Source organism: Scomber japonicus, chromosome 19 (genome assembly GCF_027409825.1).
Source record: "Scomber japonicus isolate fScoJap1 chromosome 19, fScoJap1.pri, whole genome shotgun sequence".
Lineage (NCBI taxonomy): Eukaryota > Metazoa > Chordata > Actinopteri > Scombriformes > Scombridae > Scomber > Scomber japonicus.
This window is the reverse complement of record NC_070596.1, coordinates 12,866,186-12,893,610: the sequence shown is the minus strand read 5'-3', so window position 1 is coordinate 12,893,610 and position 27,425 is coordinate 12,866,186. Positions and strand designations below refer to the sequence as shown.

General features: G+C 38.9%; 1 protein-coding gene across 1 annotated transcript in view; it reads right to left on the bottom strand.

Moving 5' to 3' along the window:
- si:dkey-112m2.1 (transmembrane protein 132C) overlaps positions 1–26,842 on the bottom strand; it is a 158,431-nt gene extending 131,589 nt beyond the window's left edge. The window contains exon 1 of the mRNA XM_053339453.1: positions 26,776–26,842. Coding sequence (XP_053195428.1) covers positions 26,776–26,842 — 67 coding nt within the window. The remainder of the gene's footprint in view (positions 1–26,775) is intronic.
- Between the last annotated feature and the right edge of the window lie 583 nt (positions 26,843–27,425).

The window sequence follows — 27,425 nt, the reverse complement described above, 5'->3', positions numbered from 1 at the left end:
TTTCACAATTTCTTTGTTTTTTCATTATGTTGTCAGGATTATGGACAGCATCGTCAGTGATTATTATTTAGTTGTCTACTCTCAAGTTTGAATGGAATCTTTTCTTTTCATCCAGATGGTTAGAAGAGTCTTTGAGTACAGGTATTCAGAGTTAAAACATTTTTAAAGAGGTTTTCAAACATCAGAAATCAGTTCCTTCTTTGACCTAAATGTATGCTAACTGGGGCTACGCAAGCTGTCAAACTGGACTAGTATGCTGGGAAATGTTGGAGTGGGAATAACAAACAATGAAGAAAAAAAGACTAGAATGTCTTCATGAACTGCACACTTGACTGATAATTCTCTGTGGATTTGTCACTACGAGTGACCCTTTCATATCACACAGGGTCATTTGATTAACTGCTAATTTGAAAATATTGATTAGTGTAGCATACAGTACGAGCTGATTTTAAAATAAACTGAAATTGACAAGTCATGTAAGGCAGAAAATCAATCTATAAACTTATGGAAAACTTGTCAATGATGCTAGAGTATAGAGTTTGTCTTCAATGCACTACACAGTTCTAAATCACTGGTCACACAATAAATGAATTAAACCCATAAATAGCAGGGTTGGTGGTTCCATCCCCAGCACATATCAAACATAATAAACACTAAAAAAAACCTTGCTATTTTTTCATGCCTCATTGCACAGACGCGATGGCTTACAATACAAAGTAACATTATTACAAGTTTGAAATCAACGAGGTATGTTATAGCTATGACATGAATTTGCCATTATTTTAATTGTACACCATTATTGTGTGGGCTAATTGAGCCCCTTCGCCAGTTCCATGTACTCTTCAAATCCATTTGCAAAGTATTATGTGTAGAACAAGCAGAATTTAGTGTCTGTGATGTAAATTGTCTGCCTGAGTGAGCATTGTTGTTGTTAAACCCTCTAGTTTATTCTCCTTTTTCATTTCTTGCCCCCGTGTCTAAACTCTGATTATCTGTTGCCGATGTTGCTCTCAGATTTCAGCCTCAGTGAGTCTTGTACCACTTCACACTACGTGAGCCAGATAAAATCAGACATGTTTGAAAACATCTTGTCAGCCTGCAGTGCCACAGGCTGCAGTCTTGAGCCTGTTCACACTACAGGATAATCTGCCCAGGATGCTGGGATGGTCAAGTCAGGTGTAGAATTACTGTTAAAATCGTCTGGTGTGACCTTGGTTCGGTGCACCAATGGGAGGGTTCTGCTGTGTTAATAATCATAGTGAGATTGCAGTGGCTGCGGCCTCCTACTCCACTTTTCCATCTCTTTTCTCTTTTTCTTATCTCACTCCGTCCAACACTATACCCCTAAGGCCTAAATGTTTTTACTTTTACATTCCATATTCAGATTTTCCTAATTGAGGTGAGAGCTGTGGGCCAAGCAGTATACTTATGCTTGGGGGGGGGGGGCTTGCCTTTAGGACCAATTTGCTATGACAAAATGATCTATTTGAATTAATCTTATGGGCAAGGCAAAAACTGAATTTAAATGAAATTCCTCATTATTCATGTTCAATGTATCCATAATGGAGCAATTAGCATAGGCTACTTAATTGCTGCAAGCAATTAAAGCTGTGAAATTGCATGTTCAAATAATGCTGGGCTCTGGGATCACACTGGGAACATGATTTAATTTAATTGCCCAGGTATAAATTATCTGCAGTGTCTCGAAGTTATCAATCAGTTAAGGTATGTGGAGGAAGAATCATATCTAACATCAAGTCTAAAGAGTTTTGCATTTTTAAAACATATACTACCTTCCCTTATTTTCCCCCTCTAATATTAATTTATTCTAATTGCCAGTTTAATTTGCTGAAGTTCACAGCTGGAGTTTGGTGCTTTCAGAGGAATTTGAACGTACTAATGGAAACACAAATCTCACACTGTCCTGCAGCTAAAACCACACTGATTGGAATTATATTAATGGAAAGATGCTGCAGGTAAAAGTGAAGAGATATAAAAACTGTAGTCATAAAAAGGATACCCCAAAACACATTATGTTTCATATTGTAAAGAATTTCCCATTTATGTGATTTGGAGGAAAGTTTTCTTTTTGTTTCTTCAGCTTTAAAATTGGACTGAGGATTTCCATCACCCTCCACAACACTTCTGGTATTTCTAGCAGGGGACATAAAATGCACTCACAAATAAAAACACACATGAGTGACGGAGGTAAAGATGAAGGGAGAGGAGGTGTGGCACAACATGCCACCAGGCAGAAATTACTACAGCTCCACTGACAGCAGTGAACAGACAATCTGTTTAAGATACAGTCTGTGAAGCTACAGTAAGCTGACAGCATCCCATCCTTCGATCACTGCTGCTAGTCGATATCACAGTCAGCCCCAGAAATATTTATTAAAGAGCAAATTTCTTTTTTTTTTCCTTCTGTGCAAGCTGGAAAAGCAAAGTTGGTGGGGGGGTGAAAAAAATTGGCACTCTCACAAACCTGGATGGATTCTGCACAGTTAATTAAGATAAAACGATTCAATTCTAGAGAGATCGAGGCAGCGATTCAGTGTGCGAGGGACGTGGGGGCCATTCTGATTAGCAGCCAGCCAGCACATTCCTCGACATTTTGATGCGAGACAATCTTTTGCATTTTCAATTACACACTCCAACAGCCCTCTAACTACCAAAACCATCTCATTTGCATGATTGAAATATAATTATGGTGTGCCAAAATACAGTTCTGTTTTAGTTCCTGTTACAATCCTTTTCACCCCCACCTTCTGTTTTTCTTGCTGAAATCAATCTTTGCTGATGGACACATGAGCAACCACATCAAAGTAAAGGTTTGACTGTTAGGGAAATAATGAAGCTATTGTAAACCTTTTTGCATAAGGCTGAATATGGAGCATACAGCATCTGTAACTGGGAACTTACTATCTCTAACATTTCTCCTTTTCCCCATGTGACTATTTCTGTCTATACCAATCATTGACAACTCATTAATTATATTTACTATTTGATAGAGATACACCTGTACTTACATTCCTCAAAATCTACTGTATCTTGACAATTTGATGATTGTTTGCATAGTAACAATCCTGTCAAACTTTCTCTTTCTTCTTTCATTGTGTCTCAGGTAACACACCAGTGGCTTGTTATTTTCACTGTTTTCTAGAAAGTTTTATCTCTTTGCAGTTAAACAAGCACTCAAAACCAAAGTGGTGCGAAACGAAAATATCAAATATTCAGAAAAATATATTTGAGGAAGACAGACGGCATTTTATTCCAGATATTTTTGGGAAGTCAACCTCAGCTTTGGGCCCTGAGTCATCAGAGCCTCTGTGAACCAAGTGCAACGCCCGAGTATACATGACAGCTGGTGCCAGGAAAAATCTGTGTGTATACTGTATGTGTATGTGCAAGAAAGATAGGACGAAAAGTAAGAAAGAGGGGCTTCTGACATGTAGCTATTCTGCATGCCCCACTCGTCTCCTTCTCCTTCTCTGCTTAGTGAGGAGATTTATTAATAGAACCAACAGAGGCAGACCAGATGGCTGTTATGACACTGTCATATCTTTTCACGGGTCACTGAGCAGCTCTTGGGCATTAGCCTGTTTTCTGTTAGCAGCATGCTGGTCATTTCCCTGCAACACACACTCCTGTAAAGGTGAAGCTTTCTCACCTGACACACAGATGGTATTTACCCATCTTCTCAAATTATCAGCAGCTGGGACCACCGCTGCCATGATCGGTCAGCAAGTGGATGCTCAATTATGTGCTTATGCTTGTTTGTGTGTGCGTGTGAGAGTGCGTGTGTGCATGTGTGTGTGTGCGTGTGTGCATGTGTGTGTGTGTGTGTGTGTGTGTGTGTGTACAGGCTGGGTCATCCCTTGTTTTATGTTGTCTTACATTCTAGGTTAATGCTGCTTATGTATTCCCCAGCTAGTGACAGCAGTGATCTGTCAGATAAAAGGTATTACAGTATGAATAATAGTGTGTGAAATAAAAAGATTTCACTACATTCTCAACAACACCCTGGAGTGAGGTTTGAGAGCAGAATCCATTGTTGAAAATACACAAAAAAAGTCATCTCTTTGGTGAATTGTTCAAACTTAATAATTACTTTTCTGTTGTCACAGCCCTGTTTTCTGATGTTTCTTTTTATCTGACAGGTCAAAAAGGATGGTGATCCCTGCCTACATTCTGTGTATCCTCAGACTGTATCTGTGCATTGGTACTGTTGAGTTATGATGACTGTTGAGGTCAGGACTTGGGTAATTTCCCCTGATGTGTATATTAATAAAAGTTGTGAAATAATTGCTTAATAAGTGCTTGAGTGATTTAGCTAGCTAATGTAGCCAGCCATCCACAGCAGACAGATAGACTTTAAGCGAAATGCTTCTATTTCAGTTCAGAATTTGATCCTGTGTTTACTTGAATGAAAGTAAATGAAAAAAATGAAAAAAAAGTTGAGATTTGGGATGGGAGGAGAAGATGTGGGACAAGAGGTGAATGAGAAAAGGAGAAAGAGAGAAGGCGATGGAGATGACAGAGGAAGAGCAGCAGGTACTGCACACTGTACTGCATACAATGCAATCTCGAGAAAAAGAATGAAATAGAGAACATGTGTCTAATTTTGCTAAATTATTTATGTCACACTGGCAGGAGACAAGTGAGGAGTCACAAAGAAAGGGACAGGCAGTGAACACAGGGGGTAAGAGAGGAGAGAGAACAAAGAGTTGAAGACAGACAGTGAAATGTACAGACAGGATATAATGTTAAATACAAGGAGACAAGAGGATATGAGGAAGAAGGAGAAGGTTAAGTAAAGAAGAAAGACACAGAAAAGGAGGCTGACCAAAAGAGCACAGGAGACAGCCAAGAAAACGAGAGACTGGGGGAGAGGAGGTTGGAACAAAGGTAAAAATAGAGAAGAGGGAGATGAGAGGTGAAAGAGCTTTTGTCAGTTAAACAGACACGTTTCTATGTGAAATTAATCCCGCCCAGTTGAACAATAAACGGATGAGGAAAATATTACCTTCTCAAAAATGAGTGAGTCAAACATAACTATAATTACCTCAAAACAAAGTTTGGTGAAAAGCAATTACGCTGTAATGTAAAGTGGGAAGATGAATATCCTTGGCTTTCGATATTCGGTTTGAGAGAAGGCTTTTGGTATTGTTGTTTTCTTCTTTCTTTTTTGCTCCAAAATTGGTTCTTCATTTCCTTGAGATTAGCATCAGCTTTAACCTGATTCTGATTATTTATGTTATTGTCCACTGATATGGTTATGGGCTATTCTTATCTCAAAACATCTTAAAATGCACATATTTAGATCAGGAAAATAAGCATTTTTTTCAGGGCAGCATGCCATGGATGTATTAAGAGAAGTGCATACAGCGTCAGAGGCAGGGCCCCATTCATTCCTATAAAAGTCGCTCAGTGGCACATGAAGCTGAAAAGCCACATACCACTACTCATACTGTTCATGTTCTATGGGCACATTGACCCAGAGACTTTGGCTAGCTGGGCAAGCTAGCTTCTGGTTTAGCCCTCTCGCTAACTTGAATGAGGTTAAAATAGTGTAGCCACTTTGCTTTTTTAGATTTTCAAAATGTTATTTGGCCAAATGGGTCAAATTCTGATCGTGAAACAAGTAATTTCATAGTTGTTGTGATGCTCAAAAAATGTGTCCACTGTTTGACAGCTGCTTTTTTCCCATGGATGTGTGTGGTAAATTTTATTTTTGGGCCTCTGTTGGACCCAGACGTTATAATTCCATGGTTTGGTAACTGTGTCAAATTGGCTGCAAAGCCAGCGCTCTTCCTGCAGGCTTGGGCCATACCCTCTAAACCCCCCTAGATAGCTAATTTTTTGGACTTCAGTATTTCTAAAATCCTGTCCGGCCATAAGTTTATACTAACTTAAACCAAAACTTTCAGACTTATAACGTCACAGGTTGACTCTAAACTTCCTCCAAAATGTGTCTGTGAATGTTCTCATTCGTCCAGGTCATAGTTATCTCTGGGCAATTGAATCGAAAGCAACTGGACTTGTTATATGACATATATAACAAGTCCAGTTTGTATATGACATATAACAAGTCCAGTTGCTTTGTGCAACAGGACTGCCCAGAGGTTCCTATAAAATGCTGTCACGTTGGACTTTCAAACACTTCATCAATCAAATATTGAATCTTCATTTTTCAGCCATCAGTTGCTGTGATAAATTGATGTTTATCTAATAAAATTGTGTTGTTATTATTGTAGATTTGGCTGCACAATACCCTGGCCAAGGGCTGAAAAACTAACCACACATTAAGTTAAACTTTACTGACCTACCAGTATTAGCCATGCTGTGACAAAGTAGCAGCTGTCACAGCTTAAGGTTGAAGTCCGCACTGAAGCAGCTTAAATTTGCAATGCCGCCAATGGCTGCTAGATGCTGACTCCTATTGAAAAAGTACCAACTTCTCTATGTAATACTAAGTCAAACATTTTTTTCAATAAGTCATTATGCTCTCAATTATACATTTAGGTACTATAAAAAGTGTACTCATGGTTGTGTTGAAAATTACTGCTCCTTTATAACATTTGAGATTTATAGTAGCCTTTGATATCTGCTATATGGGCATCCCAGCTCCGGGACTCACACTGCATCAGACTATCATTGCAATATTTTTGTAATTTTAATGTGACTTTATTATGATGATTTCCTGTTAACACAATTTAGCTAAAGTAGCTAATGTTCAGTTCAGTCCCAGGAAATGAGGATTATTTCCAGTGCATGAAAAACAACACGCACACTCATAATTTGGAAGGTCTTGGCTCCAAACAGAAAAGATGGGGCCAACCACAAGCTGAAATTCTGGGCTTCAATGCAAACCAATGAGTGACATCACACCCAGATACATCCCTCTGTATATACCATCTATATTCAATCAGTAGTGTGGATTTCATGTTACATACATATAAACAATATACCAGTTGCAGTGAGGTATGCAGATTTTAAATACTGGGAAAGCAAAGCACTGGTATTGGACTGAAAGGACAGCAAATAGTAGGATGAATTTCTATAGTATAGTTACTACATACCAGAATCTTATTGAAAACAGAGCAAGTATACTATTTTGCCCTGTATGAATTGTAGACTTCACCTATATGTACTGTATGTAACCATATGCAAGAGCGGTATTTGACTGAAGTGAGTCCTCAAAGTAGCGTTACTGTGCTGAAGGAAATCTGCTGATTGTGTGGTCATCTATGCAAATTCACAGAAGTGACAAAAAGTGTTCAGACAAGCAGCAGTGGACAGTCCCTTCATTAACAGAAGGACATCCTCCATGTTCTGACTGGATGCCCTCTTGTGAACCAGACTGACCTGACTCAGCAACAAAAGGGCACAGAGATGCCCTTTCACTCCAGCTTTAGTTATTCTACTGTACAGAAAAGTCACTCCTCTTTTTCTTTCATGAGAGATAAAGACAGTTAAATCCTTAAGACAGTGGTGTAACAAAGTTATTCTTTCTTCAAATAATGAAATAGCTGATCAGTATATTTCTCTTCAGACTGCAGACTCAAATGTGCTATATGTGGCATTTTAGATGTATTCTTGGTAGCTTTTTGCTCTTTTTGGTACATTATAGTTGGTGAAGTGAAGGTTCACAGGAGAGACGGGGCAAAGATCCAGGGGATGACAACAAATACTACAGGGCTGAAATCGATTTGGGCTTTACTTTAACTCTAGCCAGGACTGTAGCCTTTCTCTCAGGAATTCGTAAGCATTTTTTAAGCCAAGGGCACTCAAAATGCCTCCAAGGGTGAAACAAAACAATACTGTGGACAGCACAATGTAATATGATTAGGAAAATAATGACATTTAACATTATAATGTAGCTCCATTTTCTATTATCATGTTCAAAGTTTCAGTTGATTAGTCTGTTCTTACCTGTTCCTCAAGAGGAAACAACACATCCTAAGCTGCATCACACATGTAAATAGCAGGAGTGTGAGTGGCCCAATAACTGCAACCTTTCCATCAGGTTTTCTAGAATCCCCCATCACAGGATATTCATTCCTGTAGCAATATTTGTATTTGGCAGCACAGACACAGGGGTTATTTGTGCAAGCAATGTGAGGCTAAAACGGAGGCCTTTAGCTGGTCTGTAGCTTTTCTTTGCTGTAGAGAAGCCACACGTTACTGACAGGTTCATAATTATTTGTTTGCTGGAGGCCTTGTCTGCATTTTGTGCAGCTCCTTTTTTCATCAAGGTGTTTGTCTTTGTAGTAAAAGATCCATCTTACAACCCCTTTCCACCAGCTGGAACCTGGGCTGGTGCTGATGCCGGTTCATAGTTGGTTCAACTAGCGAACCTTTTAAGAATCAGCTTGCTATAAAGCATTATGTAACTGTACGCGCCTCTGGTTACCTAGCAACACTAACTTCAAGGACTCTGCGCTCAAACATAGTAGGTGGCGGTAATGCACCATAACGCTGGTTGTCACCCGCCATAAAATTGAAAAAAGGACATAAAGCACAACTACGTATAACCATAAATGTCAGTAATACTATGTTTATTCATGTTATTTACCTAATTTATGTGCACTCTTTTCATTTCAGCTCAGTGAGAGATTCTCTACTGCTTTTCGCTGTCATTTATGGCCATGCTATTTCTCTCTGCTCTGTGTTTCACTAGCTCCATAAGCATGGGGCAGATCAGAGGAAACACATACAGGGACAACTAGACTCATTATGGAATTTGGATTTGGATGGTCATGATAATCCCGCCCCCAGTCTGTGACATGATTAGTTCTAAAATCTAGACTAGAAAATATTTGGTGCTACTCTGGAGCTAGTTTTCCTGACTGAGAGCTGGTTCTTTGGCTTTTGAAATGCAAAGAACTGGTTCAACATTAGGCGCAAACTGAAAACACCAGCTGATCATTTCATTGTGCTCTACTTTACTACTCTTTACTTCTGCCTTTTGGCACAAGGCAGTAACCTCTGCTAAATTATGACTGGCTGCTCATAAAAATGTTAAAACTTTACAAACTACAAAATCTACAAAACCTACTTTTTACTCTCTTGCTTTTTAAAATGCAAAACAGAAGTGAGTAGTTGCTGAGATTTAATGGTCTCATTTGTTTGCATTAATTGCACTAATGTCTCAAAATTAATGTGCCAATGCTTTACTGATGTAAAATTGCCAAATGCAGCAGTTTTAAAGTTTTGAGTCCCATTTTAAAGTTTCAATTTGTGCTCACTGACATCAATGGACACAGATGAGCAGTTTATTCCTTTTCTTTATCCATTAGGCAATACTTTTGTCTCAAACTGGTTCAAATTGAACTTCTAATGTCAATCAAAAGTTTAGCTTGTTATTAGTAGAAAAACTGAACTGACAGGAGTGAAGAATTTAACATACAAATTTTAGGTACAATTGAAAGCAATTTTTATACGGACCCAATTTCCAGACTATTTACACATTTGGGACCTATTATTGTGGCCAGTCTTTATGTATATGGGAGAGTGTGAGAACATGTCAATAAATGTGGGCGATGTGCCTGAATGCTTCAATAACTTTAACACTAAGCACATTGGTTCATATGAGAGTTTAAGTATACATATATCCTGACATTTTTGCATTTGTATGTACATTCTACACACACTCCATCAGCAAACATGTGTGCATACAGACCCAAACTCACATTAATCATTACTTGTTTTGAGCCAGCATTCGCCATGATGGACTTATTTCCCATTGAATAGCAAGCAGAGCCTGCCGGGGGCATTTTACTTTTCCACCTCCTCAACATTCCCGAACATTCTTCTTCATTACAATGCCGCAACACCACAAACATGACCTGCACCAATAAAATGTTCCATTAATTTCATCAAAGCCTAGAATAGATTTCCTGCAATCCTTGTGCTGAGACAGGGATTCGGCACCACGCGATGTACTGTAGCTGGCCTGAATTATCATACAAAAGAAATAAAGAATATGATTTCTTTATTTCATGCAGCCCCTCATCAGACACTTATGCACACAACACAGCTACATCAAAGCAAGAAATCAATTTATTTTCTGCTCTGCCTTATTCAGTCACTGCATGCAGTCCCCAAGTTTATGAAGACACACATAATAATTAGTCTACAAAGACTCACTGAATATTCAGTGGTCCAGATCCACTGTCTTATTTCACTACAATGTAGAATGAAAATAGATGGGTACATAACACAAGTTTGGGACTGATTTTTGATTAGCTGAGCCAAACACTGTGCAGAACAAAATTAGATTTGTATACATAATTTAAAAAGATTAATTTCACTGTTCTTACCTGCACTGCTTTAAAGGATGATTCATCTAAATGTATTACATCACTAGTAATATATAATGAGCTTGTTTGATAAGATAATTCTATATTTAGTGAGATATTAAGCTACTTTGAACCCATTTTTTAATACAGTAAAATGAGTCTTCTTTTGCCTTTTCTCTGCTAATAACCGTCATTGTGTGGTTTTATTTTCTCCTTTGTGTGTGTTATTTAACATTGAAAGGAAGAAAGGAACAGCCTTTACATCGGATTGGAGAAGATTTCTCCCTGCCAACGCTGAGCCACAGCAGCATCACAAACCACACAAAGCCCAACAAGGACTCGTGCCCCCCCCCCTCATCCTCCTCCTCCTTCCCTTCCCCATCCCACTCTCAGCGGCCGCTTGTCAGTGTCATGCTGCCAACAGACTGTGTGCCCTTCACTTTGTCCCAGCTACCAGTTATGGGAAAGTGCACTGGGATTATATACAGAATGCTCTGCGCAGTGCCGGAGCTTATACTTCACACCACAAGTCTGATTCCCATTGAGAAGGCTGTAATACCACACCTGCAGAGCCAGATAAGCCCTCAATCCTCTCTTTTATTCTACCACTACTATTCTCCTGTGTAATATCACATCAGCAAAAAAGGGGTAAAAATCATTATAAAAAAAAAAAAAACAGACCAAATGGAAATATGGCAACAATTTATGATGTGAATATTCATGCACATACCTTATTCGCTACAGTTTGCATGCTGTATGCACTGCAGGGTGAGCAGCAGCTTATTCATCCGTACATGTTGAATCGTGAAACTTAATGGATATGCCGTAACACTAACGTCATAGTCAACTAGCCGATCATTCCTCTGACAGCTGGAAAGATACAATATGCTTATTCCAGCTGGAAAGATAAAGTGTGCTATGTCTATAAAATTTCAGTCGGGGGTGGTATGATGGTGCAGAGGTAATTTGACAGCTGGAAAAACGGGGGTTTATGATTGATGGCTACATCTCATTTTTTTTTTCCTTCTCTCGATTAGATTCACTGCTTTCTTTTAACAAGCTAACCTAAAACAGTCAGTCATACTGCAGATTTATCTGCTGACAGGCCAGCTCAAATCCTTAAGCAAAGTAACTTAAACAAATATAAATTGTGTTTCATCTCATGGTTGTCAATGAAAAAGTACAGACCTCTCACAGATTTATTGATTGGTTTGCAGTTCCATAAAAAACAAAGGTGACTTCCTCAAAATTTTAAGTCCGACAGTACACCAGATGAGCAAATTGCCCCACTCCAAATTGACTGACTGACACAAATTTGGTATCTGTAGTCCACACAGCCGATAAGGTCCAAAATACTGACTGTATCTAGTTCGAGCCCCTTTGATCTGTGTTCTGACCCACTTAATTAACCAGCTAGACCCATTACAAAACCATGAGAGTGTTTAATATAGCAAAGTGAACCATGAATTTAAAAGCAGCATGGTGCCATTCCCTAGCTTTGATGAGGAGACACGACTTTGTGAGCATGCAGCGCTGTGGTGGTGGAAAGCTGGCCAGAAAATGTCAGGTCATCAGAATCCTGTGATTGCAGTACTCACGTTGAGAGGGATTGTGGAAGGAGTGGAAAAGATGGGGTGGGGATGTTGGGGTGGGAGTTGGTGGAGGGAGCACAAGGACATCTTTAAATGTAAATCCAATCTAATGAGCTCACCACGGCATAATTTAATCAAATCTACATATGAAAGAAACTCTTCCCTGTACAACATCAGGATGGAAGTGGTAGTAATTAGCTTTACAGATTGGAGGTATATCCCGAGTTGAGAGGAAATCCAACCTAAGAATGGTAAGATAAGTATTTGCAGTGCTTACTCATACTCACACTGTAGACAAATAAAGCAAATGTTTTTTGAAGGCAAGCAGACAAAATAATATACTACAGAGAGTGAAAGTGTTTGATGCAAGAGTTTAAAGGTATACTTTTGGAATAGCAGGGGTCCTCAGTAATATGAAAGGTAATCTGTGTTTTGTTTTTGTCAGGCTGATTTAATTGGTTGTTATTGCTGTTTTTTTACTTTCTTACTCTTTCAATTTTTTCCATAAATACTGCTTTTAACCTCCAGTTCCTTATGTTTTACATAAATAGCATTTGTTTTACTTTACTATCTGTACAGCACCAACAAACATAAGTTTCTCAATATAAATATGGACCTTTAATGATTTGCAAGTGTTTGTGTCCTCACTGTGCTCCAGGCTATTAACACCTTTTACCAGTAATCATAGACAATATACTATACATACAGTGCATTAAGACATATTAGTGGCAGAGCTGTGGATGCCAATGCTGGTCTTTTGGTCAGCCAATCTATCAGTCCACCACTTTGCACCAGACTGAAATATAGGTTTTTAAAAAAGCATCATTTCTGCAGTCCAAATTGGCCATCAACAGAATCCTTCCTAATGCTTCTCCAATGGAAATGCTTCATCGCTTTTCTGTGCAAAAATGTATACGCTTTATCTGAATATGAGGCTTTAATAGTTTGAGTTAATCAAATCAAATATTCCAGTCTCTATGTGTTACTATCCTTCCACTGCAGCTCATCACACAAATAATGTATGGAGAAAAGTATACAGGAAATTCTTTCCCTAATCTATTCTTTTTGAAGCATGTTAGGAGTATATGTATGGCCAGTATGAGCGGGATTATGATAGCAATCAAAAACCGATCCAATGTATATATGACCCCATGACTATTGTTTTAAGACTGACTTGAGAAACTTTTTATTAGTGGTGGAAGTAGTAGTCAATTAGTCATTCTGTCAACAGAACATTCATCAATGTCTTCTCAGCAAGTCATTTATCATGGAAAAATGCCAGCCATTTACCGATTTCAGATTCTTAAATTTAAGGTTTTGCTGCTTATCTCTATTTTATACTGAAGTAAATGAATGCCTTTAGGCTTTGGTCTGTTTGTCGGAAAAAAACATGACTTTCAGCTGTGAGAACCTATATGGTCATTTGTCACTATTTTCTATCATCTTAAACCTGTCCATGACTAAATGATTAATTAATTAATCACAAAAATAATCAACAGATTAATCAGTTATGAAAATAATATTTCCCATCTGACTGTACATGCTTTTAACAATCCTACCAAGTTTTACAACCTTTAAAATGTACCCTGTACTCTATGTCTGACATTGAGAAAGAAATTTCTGTCTTTAATAACTACACATTCACAGGTGCAGGTAACTGTGTCAGACAGGCAGTCACTGCATAAAGGAAAGCTATCAGATCCTGAATCCTGCATGCATGAGGCAGGACAAAGATTGTACTGTAATACCAGGACAAACATGTAACATGGTGTTCTGTCAGTTCTTCTTTATGAATATATTCTGGTACTTTTTTTGTTGTTGTTCAAAAAAATCTCATGACCTGAACAATTAGAGAGCTGGCAAGTTGTCAAGTGAATATGAGCATGGCATATTTATTATATATTCTATTCTATACTGCTTGGGGGTGACAATGATATATCCCCACCCTATCTTTATATTAAATTATTTAAAGCAAAAATCAATATCAGCCAGTAAATCTTCTGGGAAGCCATCAAGGAAACTTACATGGTTCACAGGGATAAGAAGCAAAAAAAATGAAAGTGTGGATTGAAATCACGTCTCTGTGGCTGTGTGTGTTAAGACATGAGTTGGCCGCATCAGTCCAACTGTCTACCTCATCAGTTACCTTAAATTATAGTGGCATGTGTCCCTCCATGTCTACTTTGGTTAGGGTGTAGTGAGGGGCATGTATCCTCACTACAGCCTGAAACACTGTATTCATGGAGATTACACATACACACACATACTGGCTCAGAGACGCCCAATTACCTGCTGAAAAGTACTGGCACCCAAGAGGCCCCAGACCGGTACCAAGAACCCACACAAGACTCACTCACTCAGCTTCAAGCTCACAGCGAAACAAAGGGGATTTCATGTCTCTGTTTAAATCCTTCGGCTTTGGATACATTTCGGCTTCCCCCCTATATGGACCTTTTAAGAACTGATTTATCCTCTATTACTGGGGCACTGGGCCCAGATCTGGCCCTGAGCATGCTAAGAGCAGCACAGTATATTGCTCATGTTGGAAACAGGGAGAGGAGGACTAAATAAGAGACATCGTAAAATCACTATTATTGCCTTTGATAGAGTGCATGCATGTGCTGAGCTTAGATTAAAGCACTGAAAATACATATTATGGTCCATAAATGATCAGATATTTAGGGTAATCTGATCAACCAGTTTTTCAAAGCCTTCAAATCTCCTGTGTGTTAACAAATGTTGGATCCAGATGAGGCAAAAGCTTAAAAAATTGAGGCAGAGACTCACTAGCCCAACACAGAAAGCAAGTAGGGAAGGAAATTGCTAAATCGGAGCTCAGTGCGACAAGCTCTGCCTTCTTTATTTTGTCTGTTGGTTGGGTTTGTGCAACCAGGCCAAGCAGGCTGTAGATTGGCCATTCCTCCTCTATTTAGATTGATGCTGGTGAGAATGCACATTGGTTGGTCTGGTTACCCGTGATAATTAAATTCTAAAGAAAAGAAAGGCCACGGGGATGGCGGAAGAGTAAAAGTAATGAGTTCATTCAGACAGAGTGGAAGATGCAATGGACAAAGTGGAAATGTGGATAAAGGATCTTATCATGGAAAACAGGAATAAAGCATGACATATGGGGTCAGCAGATTCTGCAAGCAGAGGCCAATACCTTGTTGTTGACAGCATTGTGGGGGTGATAAAACGAGGGAAACTATATTTACAGCATAGCTGAACAGATCATACGCGATTTGAACAAGAGCATGAAACAGGTTATTTGTGGCAACAGGAAGCCAGGATGCTGATAGGTAGTTTAAACTGATACATTTTAAAGGAATTTCTGTGTTGAACTTTTACATAATGACATTTTGTTACCCAATACCATACCAAGCCATATCGTATAATATAAAACAAGAACAAAGTATACTAGAAGTGAAAGCGCATCATTTCATGGTCATACTAGCCCTTTATGCAGGGTGTCAGTTCAGCCTCTGTCTCTTAACAGGCAGTTTTAGCTCCTGTCTCTTTAACCCATGTTAAGTTACTGCTGACAAAAACCAAATATTTCCTGCTTTTGACACTTTATATTAAAGGCTTTTAAATAGCTAAAGGGGACACTTTTCTTGTGAAGAAATTACAGAAATGAAACATGTTCCTCACCGAATCAGCAGCGCTTTGTTAATGGCGTTAAAAACCACAACAGTCAACTCAACAAGATATGGTGATGGCCATGAGAACGGTGACGAAGGGATAAAGTCAGAAAATGAAGAAGGAACAAGGGGAAACAGAAGATGAGGATTTTAAAGTTAGAAGTAAGAGAGCCTCAGGGAAGAGAAAGAAAAAGAAAGTTGATTCATCTAGTCATAGTGAGAGTGAACATGAAAAGGAAACCTACATGGTTGGAATGAAGATTTGGGGTTTGAAAGAAGGTGCCGGAAGTGGAGCTTTGTCAGAAAAGCACACTGTGGCAAGATGGATTAAGAATGAAGTGGGTGAAGTTAAACTGATCGACACGAAAACGATCCAGCTTGATGGTCGTCAAGTATATGTCACAGATACTGATGGAAAAAGCCCTGCAAATCATGGTGCTGGGTTCTGGGATGGAAATGTACCCAATGACATGTTTTCTGCCCAGTTAGAAAACTTTAATAGAAGACATTATTAATGGAGTCTGGAGTGGATGCAAGGATATTTCAGGAATGTAAAGGGGTGACTTTCAGTTATAGAATGAAGAGGTTTGATGAAGTAGTTAATGTAAAAAGTGTGAAACTAAATCTACTACGCTTCACTTTGAGTACCCTAACCCTAACCCTAACAAAGTGTACTTGTACTACTTGCCCAGTACAGTAGTATGTTCCCAAACCTTTGCAGTACAAGAATTGTTGGAAGTTTGGTGATTGTTTGTATCTAGCAGTGAATTTTGCCACTTGTGGTAAATGTGGGAAGAATGATGTGAGGCACGCAGAGAAAATAGACCAGACGCCGAAATGATCGCTGCACGGCGCGAACCTATATGAACGACACCATTGATTAACATGGGCGCCAAAAGGAAAGTAGCTCCGCTCCTCGGCACTTCGCAGCTAATCGCGGCGCTTCCACGTCCGGTGTGAACCAGGCCTAAGGAGGACAAAACAGCCAGAAAACTTGGTGAGTTTTGTTTTTGTAAGGATTAGGTGAAGTTTCTGGCCTTTTTGGCAATAATTACCTGTTCTGCTGCAGTAAGAAGAAAATCTGAAAGAAAAACTGACATAACTGTTGATTTCACAAGGAGATTTGTGAATTGTGGGAGTATCTGGAGGAGATGTGCTGCAACAGAGAACCTTTTATTTTCTCTCAAACATCTAAAAAAATAGACAAGTTATAAGCAGAGTGGGAAATGGATGGTAAAGGAGTTATTATTATTTTATTTAGTCAGCGGATTTTGTCATAAATCCAGTAAATGGTGGTAATGTGACATTTTGGGTGCCAACTGCCACTAAAAACAAATAATGATGAGGAGCTATTTGTTCAGCGGAGCAGTTAGAGATAATGCAGGGAGGAATAATACAAGCAAAAACAGCCACAGTGATGATGATGTGAGATGAAGAGCTGCAGACAACCAACAAAGCTCCAACAGGTAAACTACTCATTTTACTTTTCCATGCTGTGCAATGGAAAAACAGTTACAGTGTGCCAGCTTGACATGAGTCAGGGCTTGGCGTGACTAACCCCAAAACAATGGAAAACAGTCCAACTTTTAGTAAACTTGAGCACTGTGCATGGAGCAGAAAATATAAAGTCATCCGTCACAAGGTGATGTCACATCAGGCTGAAAGTAGAAAAAAACATTGGAAACCAAGTGTTTAGAGCAGTCTGAAGCTGGCTCTTTTTGATCACATGGATTACTTATACATACCTTCAACTCATTATTTGACACATTTGGCCATGTTTACTATAAACTTCAGACACTGTAACATTAACTGAAAATAAGGAAACATGTAATAAGTCCCCTTTAATTGACAATTACATAATTACATAATTAATTAGTCATCCATTAGTGGGAGCATTTTGTTTATCCTGCCTGTTTGTGTACCATGTAATATAAAACGTATTGTATGTGCATCCTATTATGTTTTGGGTTATTGTTTTTTTTCCTGCTGGTAATTATCGCACATTCCTAGATATTATACTTTAAGAAGTAAAAACCTGCCTGCAAAACAAAATGTGAGGACAAAGGTTTAAATGAAGAAGGGAAGGAGGAAGGTTGTTTGTGATGAAAAGGGAAGAAGAAAGATGATGAAAATATGAAGGTGAGGGGGGAGGATGGAGGATGGTAGGTAGGGAAAAGAGGATGGGGGACAGAATACATGGGGGTTGACACTAAAGAAAGACCATATGTGAGGATTCACATTTCTGATTACAGAGCCGTGTCTTGGCAAACTGTGCGAAAATTGAGAGGCTGACACTTTTGTATGTCAACACTGCAATGCACACACAACCACAAATCCAAACAAACACACACACACACACAAAATGCTTGACTGTTGAAGCTCAAAAACAGATTTTTCTCATTTCATGATGGCATCTGTTCCACGGCTGCACAGATTGCAATTTTCTGACCTAATAGGGCCTACCAACTGGCCATCAGCACATTTAATATTAACTACAAATTGACCAAATAACAGTTTTTTAAGGCTGCTCACAATTTTGAGCTCAGGTCTGGCCTGAAGCCTGCAGATCGATCAATATCTGTGTCTCATTCTCCTGGCCAATGTATCACCGGACCAAGTAAACCATACAGCCAGTGAAAAGCAATCCACAAAACCTTGGTACTATATGAAACTGTGTCTGACCCTATTCTGTTTTCACACAAAGTTATACTGTTAAAACATCTGGTGGCAACTGCATACTGTGCATAGTTAGCACATTAACATATAGAATACAAACTGTCAGTGCTTTAGTTTGCTTCACCTATCAGGTGTTGCATGCATGACTGCACATTTCTGATAATCTGAGGCAAATATTACATAATTATACAGTTTGAAAAGTGCTGACACTATTCCAATCTATTTATCACTATGGTTGAAGTGCTCTGAGCCTCACTTGGCTTGCTGCATGAAGGTATTAACACCTATATGGATATAGGTTTTGGAAGATGGAAGCCCTATTGCTAATACATTTTTTTATTGGCTGGAGCCCTCAGCAATGTTTACCTCTCTTGAGGCAGTGTTGCTGAAAATTGGTAAGGGAATTGAGTCTTGGTTTGGGAGCCTCATTCCTAAAGGTGTGGAATAGTTTCCCCTCAGGTTTCAATTCTGAAGTGTCCATCAAGTTTGAAATTAAAATTCACCTGTCAGTGTGAGGAGGTTTTTTTTCTCTCTTTTGCTGTTGTTGTGCCAAACTTTTTCGAGTGGTTATTTTCTCATCTCTTAACATCTGATGAACCGGGTGCTAAATCAATCAATAAGGAGTAGCTCTTAAGCGGAGGCAGACTCTCAGATAAACTAGGCGATGAAGAGAGAGATAGATATAGACTGTAAAGTGTTGCATGCTGTGGCTTTAGGGACCTACAGAAACAAGAAAAAGACATGATGACCGTGCCGCCCATCAGGACTGGTTCCACTGTTATCAATCAGATTCCCCCGCTGGACCCAAAAAAAAAAAAAGAAAAACACTGAGGCAATCGCTTCCTGCTCTGACCTGGACAGATAACAGCAATACCAGAACACTCTCCCATTACTTTTCTTCCTCTGTACCTGCAGCATCCGCACAAAAAAAATGATACAACTCTCTTCAGAAATACAAGAAAACGAAAAGGTTATTGGCTTTTTTTCCGACAACTTATTGCAAAACTTCTACTTTTTCAGTGACGCAGTACAGGGAATACTCAGCGGGAGGGGGGGGGGGGCTAGAAGCCCAAGTGACAGACTTGTAAGAGAGGACACCATGTGCACTACCTCCAATGTCTTGTGGGACCCAAACCGGTGAAGCGAGATAAATATGTGATCTGTTTCAATCTTTGAGAGAGGAAGTGACAAAAAATCTGTTCTCAGCTTTGATTGCATAGTTTCTTTTTCATTTCCTTCTGATTCGCTGGGTATGCGCTGAGTGTTCTGTTAGTTATGCTAATTGTCTCCAGACCTCCCGCAGAGTACGATCCTTTCCCAGTTGGATGGCTGTGAAGTTGTTTGCCCAAGGAGATGAGACTGTGTGTGTATGTGTGTTTACAGTGCGCAGCTACAATGTGTCACAAAAGCTTTAGTGATGCTGCGCACTTGCGTTTGTGTGTGATTATGTGTGCTGGGGTGCATCGGCACGGATCTTCATGCGCCAGCCATGGTTAGGCGTGCTGTATTCCCAATCCTCCAAACACCCACAGTGAAGGGAAAAAGCAGGGAAATGTTTCATCTTAACGCTGTCAAATATCGATTATTCTGCTTTTCATCCTTTCCGTCTTTGATCCTATTAGTAAAGCAAAACCTGTGGGAAAAGAAGGATACTTTTTACATTTCTTTTTCCCCAATGGCTTACATCCTATGGATTTCTGGGAAAGCAAATGACCATGTCTTATGACTGAAGAAATAGTTGAGGAGTAAAATCCTTTCATTTGTCATGCTGTCTAAAGCCCACGCTTTTCTGAATTCAAAGTTTTAGCTCAAAGTACGCCTCAGTATTTTGATGAGATGAGCAGCACCAGACCTGACGGCTATTTTTCGATTGTCATTATCAATAATTGCTCAAGAAAAAAAAAGTTATAACAAAACTAGCATTCATACGCACTTTGTTGGCTTGGAAAGACCATTGTTACTGTAGTTTGCACAGACAGGCGGGATGTGCTGTCCTTGTTCAGTAAAGTAAGTTGCTGTTATTTTCTAACATTAGGTAATGTTAGAAAAAAAAACCCATCACCATACATTTCAGTTACAGCTCTCGTATAATATGCTCTGCTGATGAAACAACTTCCAAAAAAATCTGTCTTTACTACAGGCATACTCGAACAAAACAAATACCTACTTCAGCTTGGGTGCTCCAAGCATTTCTCCAAAAACATAAGGTGTGCCAGGTGGGAAAAAAGGTTGTATCAGCAGGGGGCCAGAAATGCTTCAAATCCACTGAATCAATTAAAAATCCTTCTTTGCCAAAAAAGCATTCAGTGTCAGCACCCCTAAGAAGAGCTGTTTATCTGGGTCATCCAGGCACAGTTCATATACTGTATGCCTGTGTTAAAACTGAACTTTTTCTCAGATTTTTTTCCCACTTAAGGTATTTCCTAGGGAAACACTAATGTTGCAACAAACAACTCAGAAAAGATTTTTCATATTACATCGAATGCTGAAGTTTTTTCTCCCTCACTAGATGCAATACTGTACAATTGCCATAAGTCTGACCATATGAGGGAGGTTACATTTCAGCCCAACTGTCACCTAGAAGTGGACGTTTAAATATAATTAGCTGTTGTAAATGAATGCAACTGAGAATATGTTTTGACGGAAGTGTAATGCCCTCTGGATTACATTTTTTGTAAAATCAAAATAATGAGGATATACTGTTAATTAAACTTAAAGCTTTTTATCTCCTCATAACCTTAACCGAGTGCTTTTGTTGCCTAAACCTAACCACATGAACATCAAAAGTACACTTCACATCCACTTTCTACCATCACCACTTAATTTTAACTCGCATGCATGAAGTACAAAAAGATAGCATTTCCTGGATTGAACATAATTATGTTTCCAACTAAATGTAAATCCAAGAAAACAGGGTGGGTTTTTTCAACCATAACAGCTTTTACAAAAAAAAGAACAAAAATGAAACAGAGAAAAAAACTGAAGTGAGGACAAACTTCTAAACAAATGCACAAAAGTAAAGTTAAGCTCACAACAGGGAGCAATGACTTCTGCTGAGCTCCAATGTCTACAACCAATCATCTCTCACCACCAGGTCCATCTGCTGCCTCCTGGTGTATTTATTCAGCAACACTGCAACTACCTCTAATCACTTTGGAGGCAACAAATGGTCTGCAGGGACAACAGGCCACCGTATGAATCTCAATTTAAAACATCCACTCTCATAGTTTGAAACAACAGCAACTGAATGGGTTAATAGCTGTAATCCCAACTCATGGAGGAATGTTAATTGTAATGTGTAATTATAGTGGTTCTTGATTAGTAATTTTGTGATTGTCTGTTTTGCAGCACTCCTCTTGGCATATTCTCATTGTCTTCCCCAATTAAAATCTGCTGTTTCGAAATTGTAGTTCAGTGGCTGTTCAGTCATCCAAAGCTTTTCCTCCTCTTCCACTGCCACACTAATTGATATTTTTGTATCAACAGTGCATCAAATTACTGTGTGTAAAATGAGAGATGTCAATCGTGAAATTGTGAAAAACACAGGAGAAAAAAAAACGCCCCCACCCCCTGGTTAGTTCTCAGTAGCCCTTTAGCCACTTTCAGCTATTTTTTTTGTTTTCTGGTCCACCGAATCCTCACTCATCAACCTGTTTTTCATCACAGCAGCAGATGCTTTAAAAAAAACATAGCAGGTTCAGACCAAACCAAAGAAATACCAAATGAATTGTAATATTCGTATTTATTTACTAACATTTTTTGAGATTATATGTTTTCAGTTTATTACTCTATTCATACATATTGTATTATGAGCTGAGATGTGTGTGGAGTTCCTCAAGAAGGACATCAGATAGATTTGTGTAACTGCATCAATCCATATGGAAAATCTTAATAAAGGACAGCCTGTTAGTAACAATACAGTAGTTAACCTGTGTTAAAATGATGTTAATTTGGTATCTATTGGGATATTTTAGAGAAACCTCCATGCTGTTATTTGTCTAATTGTCAAATAGAGTGACACAGAATATACTACATCAAAGAAACAACACCCTTTTCTACTTCAGTGTTGCTCTACAGTATCTTCATCATTTAACCAGCCAGTGCAAACTTCAATCATATTGACAAGTTAGGACTACAGGCTGCTCAATTTGATTTTTAATTGAATCGTATTTAATGTTTAGAAAATTGTTGCTTTGTGAAGCAACAACACAACTTTTGGATTTGTACTACAATATATTTCTTGCATTACCTTTCACTTTATGACTTGTGTCTCTGTGTTATGACCCACATGACATATGGCTCCCCGGTGCAACGTTTGCTTCTGCTGCTCCCTGCAGTCTGGTGTAAAATACAGTGTCACGCAGGGCCAGCCAGACTTCATCAATCATTTAAAAATACAACGTTTCATTCAGTCAAAGTACATTTTTGTACATGGATTGGGAAAATTATTATTAAACGTTTGTCTTGAGGGTTATGAAATGTTGCGCTTTTCAGTGTGATAAACTTTGACTTTGCCCCTGGATAGTCAAAACATTTTGTATAGCTGTAGGAAACACAGAGACACACGCAGAGACTCAGTTTTTCAGTTTTTTCTTGATCAAGGCCTGCAGTACCAAGTACTTGTTTTATGGTAATGAACATTACAGCTCATAGAAATGCCTTTTGAACCATTTAAGGGGAGAAACAAGTGCAAAAAACAAGAAGAGAAGGGAATACATTTTTCATATCAGAGCTTTCTACAAAGTTAGTTTATTCTGTTGGCTCTTGCAGTTTCTTTAAGCAGAATCACTGCCTGGAAGCGAGCAGCTCTGCCAAATCCACCCCACCTCCAACCCTCAGAATTAATCCAGGAGATGCTCCAAGGCAACAAGTAATATCCCAAGAGACACTGCTCTCCAGGAGGCAGGCGCCAGTTTACATTTCACAGTCTTTATGTGAGTGCAGGGTCACTTCGGGATCTTCCTCTCGCCTAACATTGGCAGTTGATAATCTGTTTTCAGTCCCAACTTTTTCACCTGTTTCATCTTTTGCCTGTTAAACACTCTCTGCAGCGACTGAGGTAAAACAACCCAAAGAATAACTTCAGTGCAGTGAAATTCACTTCAGCCTCTAAAAAGGGTGCAGGTGTGTTGGTTGTTTCAGTTTACTTCAATATCAGCTTATTGTTTGTGATTTTTAAACCGATGAAACCGAAAGTGAAGCAGGGGAGGTGACGCTTGGTGCAGGAAGTATAAAAGCATTACTTCTCAAGTGAAAGAAAATCCATCATGGTAACAAATAGTACAAGTGAAAAGGTTAATGGGAGAAGTTAATTTACTTGGTTGGTTAGCAGGGACAGACCAGGATTGAACAACATCCCTGACTCAACTGGTATTAAAGCTGAATTGACTAAACATCTTGATTTAAGATATTTTGGAAAGAGTGTCAAATGTTACAGTAAACAGGACTAATCCTTTATGGAGCTCGTGTGGAACTTGTTAAAGTAGCTGATTGACTCTTTAATTCAAAAATTACCCACTGGATTAATACACTGGATTAAATTTCTCAGGTTCTGCCTTCTCTGGACTGGTGATCTAACCAGGATACACACTCTTTTAATCTTATCCTTTATCCAGACACTCCTCAATTGTCATGATGGTACAAAATGGTACATAATTTTTTCTATATGCATTAGAAAAACTGTATTTTTTGTTCTTTTCCTGCTTTTCTCCATGTTTTACCACATATTGTAAGTGTATTATGTAGTGAAGTGGAAAAAGAGGGAGTGGAGGTCAGGAGGTGTGTGGACGTGTCGAAACTCTGACTTCCATGTCCCATCAAAGACCAAAAATGTAAATTAATCTAAGGATAACCGCTTTATCTGAACACCCCTCACCCCACTCAGCTTTGATTAATGACTCATATCTGCTATATTTTTTACACAAAAAAGTAAAAAAGTTCAAATACCTCCCTTAAAACATCTCCTCATTGAAAAATCCATGATCTATGAATATGCAAATAGTCTTCTTTTCAAAAGTTTAACTTCTGGAAATAATATGGCTTCCACTTCACACTAAAGTCCATCCTGCAACTTTTTATAAGTTTGTCTTTTTGTAAAGTGGTAACTATGCAATTTTTCGCCTGAAACTTTATTTTCTGACTAAGAGATGACAATCTCGCAATCTGTCCTCCTGTGTCTAAAAAAAACTGCCAGACTATATGGAGTATTTCCAAACAGCCTGATGGCCAGTCTGACAGTATGTGAGTGTGTGTAGGTATCTTCTACAGTATCTGCCTGTCAGTGCAAGTCTCATCGAGACAACCCAGAGCCTCTCAGTGAAAGCAATCAGATGACTGGAGAGTTATAATATCCTCTGAGACTCTGAACATCAGGGGTCTGACTGACAGGATGGAGTCTGTTTTTTTTTTGTCTTTGTTTTTTTTGTTGTTTTGTTTTTTTCTTCTCACTCTCTCCTCTGCACTTTCACTTGCAAAGATTAAGAGGCTGACCAGACCCAGCGAGATGTGGATCTATCTGGTCTTTGTCTGTGTGTTTGTGGAGTATGCTTCAACTGGGTGAAGAGAGTCTGAAAAAAGGTTTCCCACTAGTTTTATGGACTACTCCTTTTTTTCACAGTTTTCCCCTTCAGGTTTCAAAACATTTTGGTGACATGTTAACATTACTTACTAGAAAGGAATGCACTAGTCCAAGCAAGTTAAAAATTCAAATAAAAGTGGACCTACCCAAAACTGCATATGCCGTAAAACTGTTTAACACACAAGCTCAAGCAAGTGCTGCTGAATCTGATGAACATTTACAGCAGAGAGTGTGGATACTAATTCTAATATTCACGTGTGTTTTCAGTTTCAAACAATTAGAAGTTTACTGTCTTACATGCTCTTAAAGGGATAGTTAGCTGTTTTTGACAATACACTTCCATGAAGCTACAGTGCAGACATTTTGGTGACGGTTAGATCATCTTCGCATAAAACAGGTGGAAACAGCTAGCCTGGCTTTGTCCAAAGGTAACAAAATATTCCTACCAGCACCTCTAAACTGTAATCTTATTTGTTTACTCTGTGCAATGATTTATGGATTGTGTACACAGAACAAAATACTTTAGTTTTTGCTTACTAAATCTAAAATTAACATAATTGAAGCACATATTCTATGTATTGCACTCTCACTTTATTTTATCTTATTTCTATTTGTTATCAAGTGGGTTTTATTTTCCATCTTATATCACATTAATGTTTTAAAATATATATATGTTTATGTTCTTATTTATTCCTTTCATTTAAAGCATTTTGGGCTACATTTCGATATACAAATAAAATGATTATTACAAAGCCTTAAGTATAAATATTGGTATATGTTGCGGCTGTATGTGCTGTAAGGTACTAACTTTTTAAAAAATCTATCTATTTAAATATGACTAAACTGTGCATTTATTTTCAAGCTGTCTGCTCTTGGTGCTAATGCTCCCGTGTACAGTGACAGTGCCTCATCCCCACATATCAGCAATGAAACCTTGTCATAACCAAATGGACTGACTACAAAACTATGAAAAAATAATGTAATTTTTCTTCATATAGTAAACTAATTTCTTCATCATCTGAACATAAATGTGTGGTCTGTGCTAAAATATCTTTCTTCTAATGGCCACAGCCAAGCGAGAGATGATGATTGGTGTCTGGGTGTTTTACATATGAAAGCGAAAGGCTGCCCATACACTGAAATATGCAAGCTCCTACGTTTTTTATTTTTTATTTTATTAAAGCAACATTTTGACCTGGAAGGTCTCCATCCACATCCATGTGAATACAGAGTGGGTATTTTACATATGCATCTGATTGGCAGGTAAACAATGAGGAAGGAAAACATGCAGTTTAGTTTTTTCCTACAGGCACTTTATATTCTCAGGTCTGCACACACACAAACTAAAACCCCCACACACCCTCTCGCAATAAAACATTGCCCATACACTTGAACACCCAAAAAACAACAGCAACTCCGCTTCACAAGCACACCGTTTATCCAAGCAGAAAGGCAACTTAGTGAGAAGATGCTACTTCTCATTTTATGGGTTTTGTCTGCAGCCTGTTGTTAGTCCTGGCGCTCTGCAGTGCCATGCTCTCTCTCTCTCTTTCTCTCTCTCTCTTTCTCTCTCTCTCTCTCTCTCTCTCTCTCTCACTCACTCTCTATCACACACAAACACACACACACACGACTCATCCCATGCCAGTGCTGCTATAACCCCCAAACCCACACACTCTCTAGGCAACTGTCACAGTTCATTCACGTTAATATTACAAGTCATTTTGTATTCTGCCACAACAGCTTACAGCTAATTATATGTCTCATAAATTATATACTGTGGGTCCTCTTGGCTAAAAGGGAATAATTTGCATTTCATTGTTCCACAGTGAATAAAATCACTCAGTAAAGGTTGATGCACTCAGAGTGTATCCTATTATGTGACCAAGCCCGTTAACTTTCATTTCCATAATTCTGCTGTATGAACACAAGGGCTCATTGATATTATCTGTGGTTTCTCATGGGAGGAGGGTGGGGGGTCTTACCTGTGCACAGCAGAAGCGCGCTGAGTCCCACGCATTGAAGCGGCCCCATATCTCGCCGTGGACTCATCATTTATTCGGGGAGGAGGGGAAAGCCTCTGGATAACTCCTTCAGCAGAAAGCTTCGCAACTTCGCACGCAATTTATCCTCTGTGAGCGCTTCTCCATTTGAAACCTAACTGTTGTATTCCGTGCGACACCACCTGCCATCACAGACATGAGGAAACGGTCACCATCATCATCATCATCATCACTCCCCCACCAAACACACAAACACACAGCAGTTTTTCCATCCTGAGGGAAAGCAAACAGGGGAAAGTAATACCCCCCCTCCCCCCTTCCAAAAAAATGACGGAATTACTAAAGCATGAATCTGCATCTTTCAAGCTTCTTCGATTGTTCCCGGTGTGTTTTGAGTTAAGTGTTAATTTTCTAAAATAAAACAGGTGCCTCAGGGTGTGTGAAAACAAACCGCTTGTCACCCATCGCACCCTGCAGCGCGCAACATCTAATATGTGACATGTGCGCTGATGGTGACAGAGATTTATTTATCGTCTCTCACTGGGGCTTAGGGAAATAAAACAGTGTAAAGCCAATCCAACAGTATAGACTATAAAAAGCAACACAGACGTCGTTTAAATTGAAATAAGTGT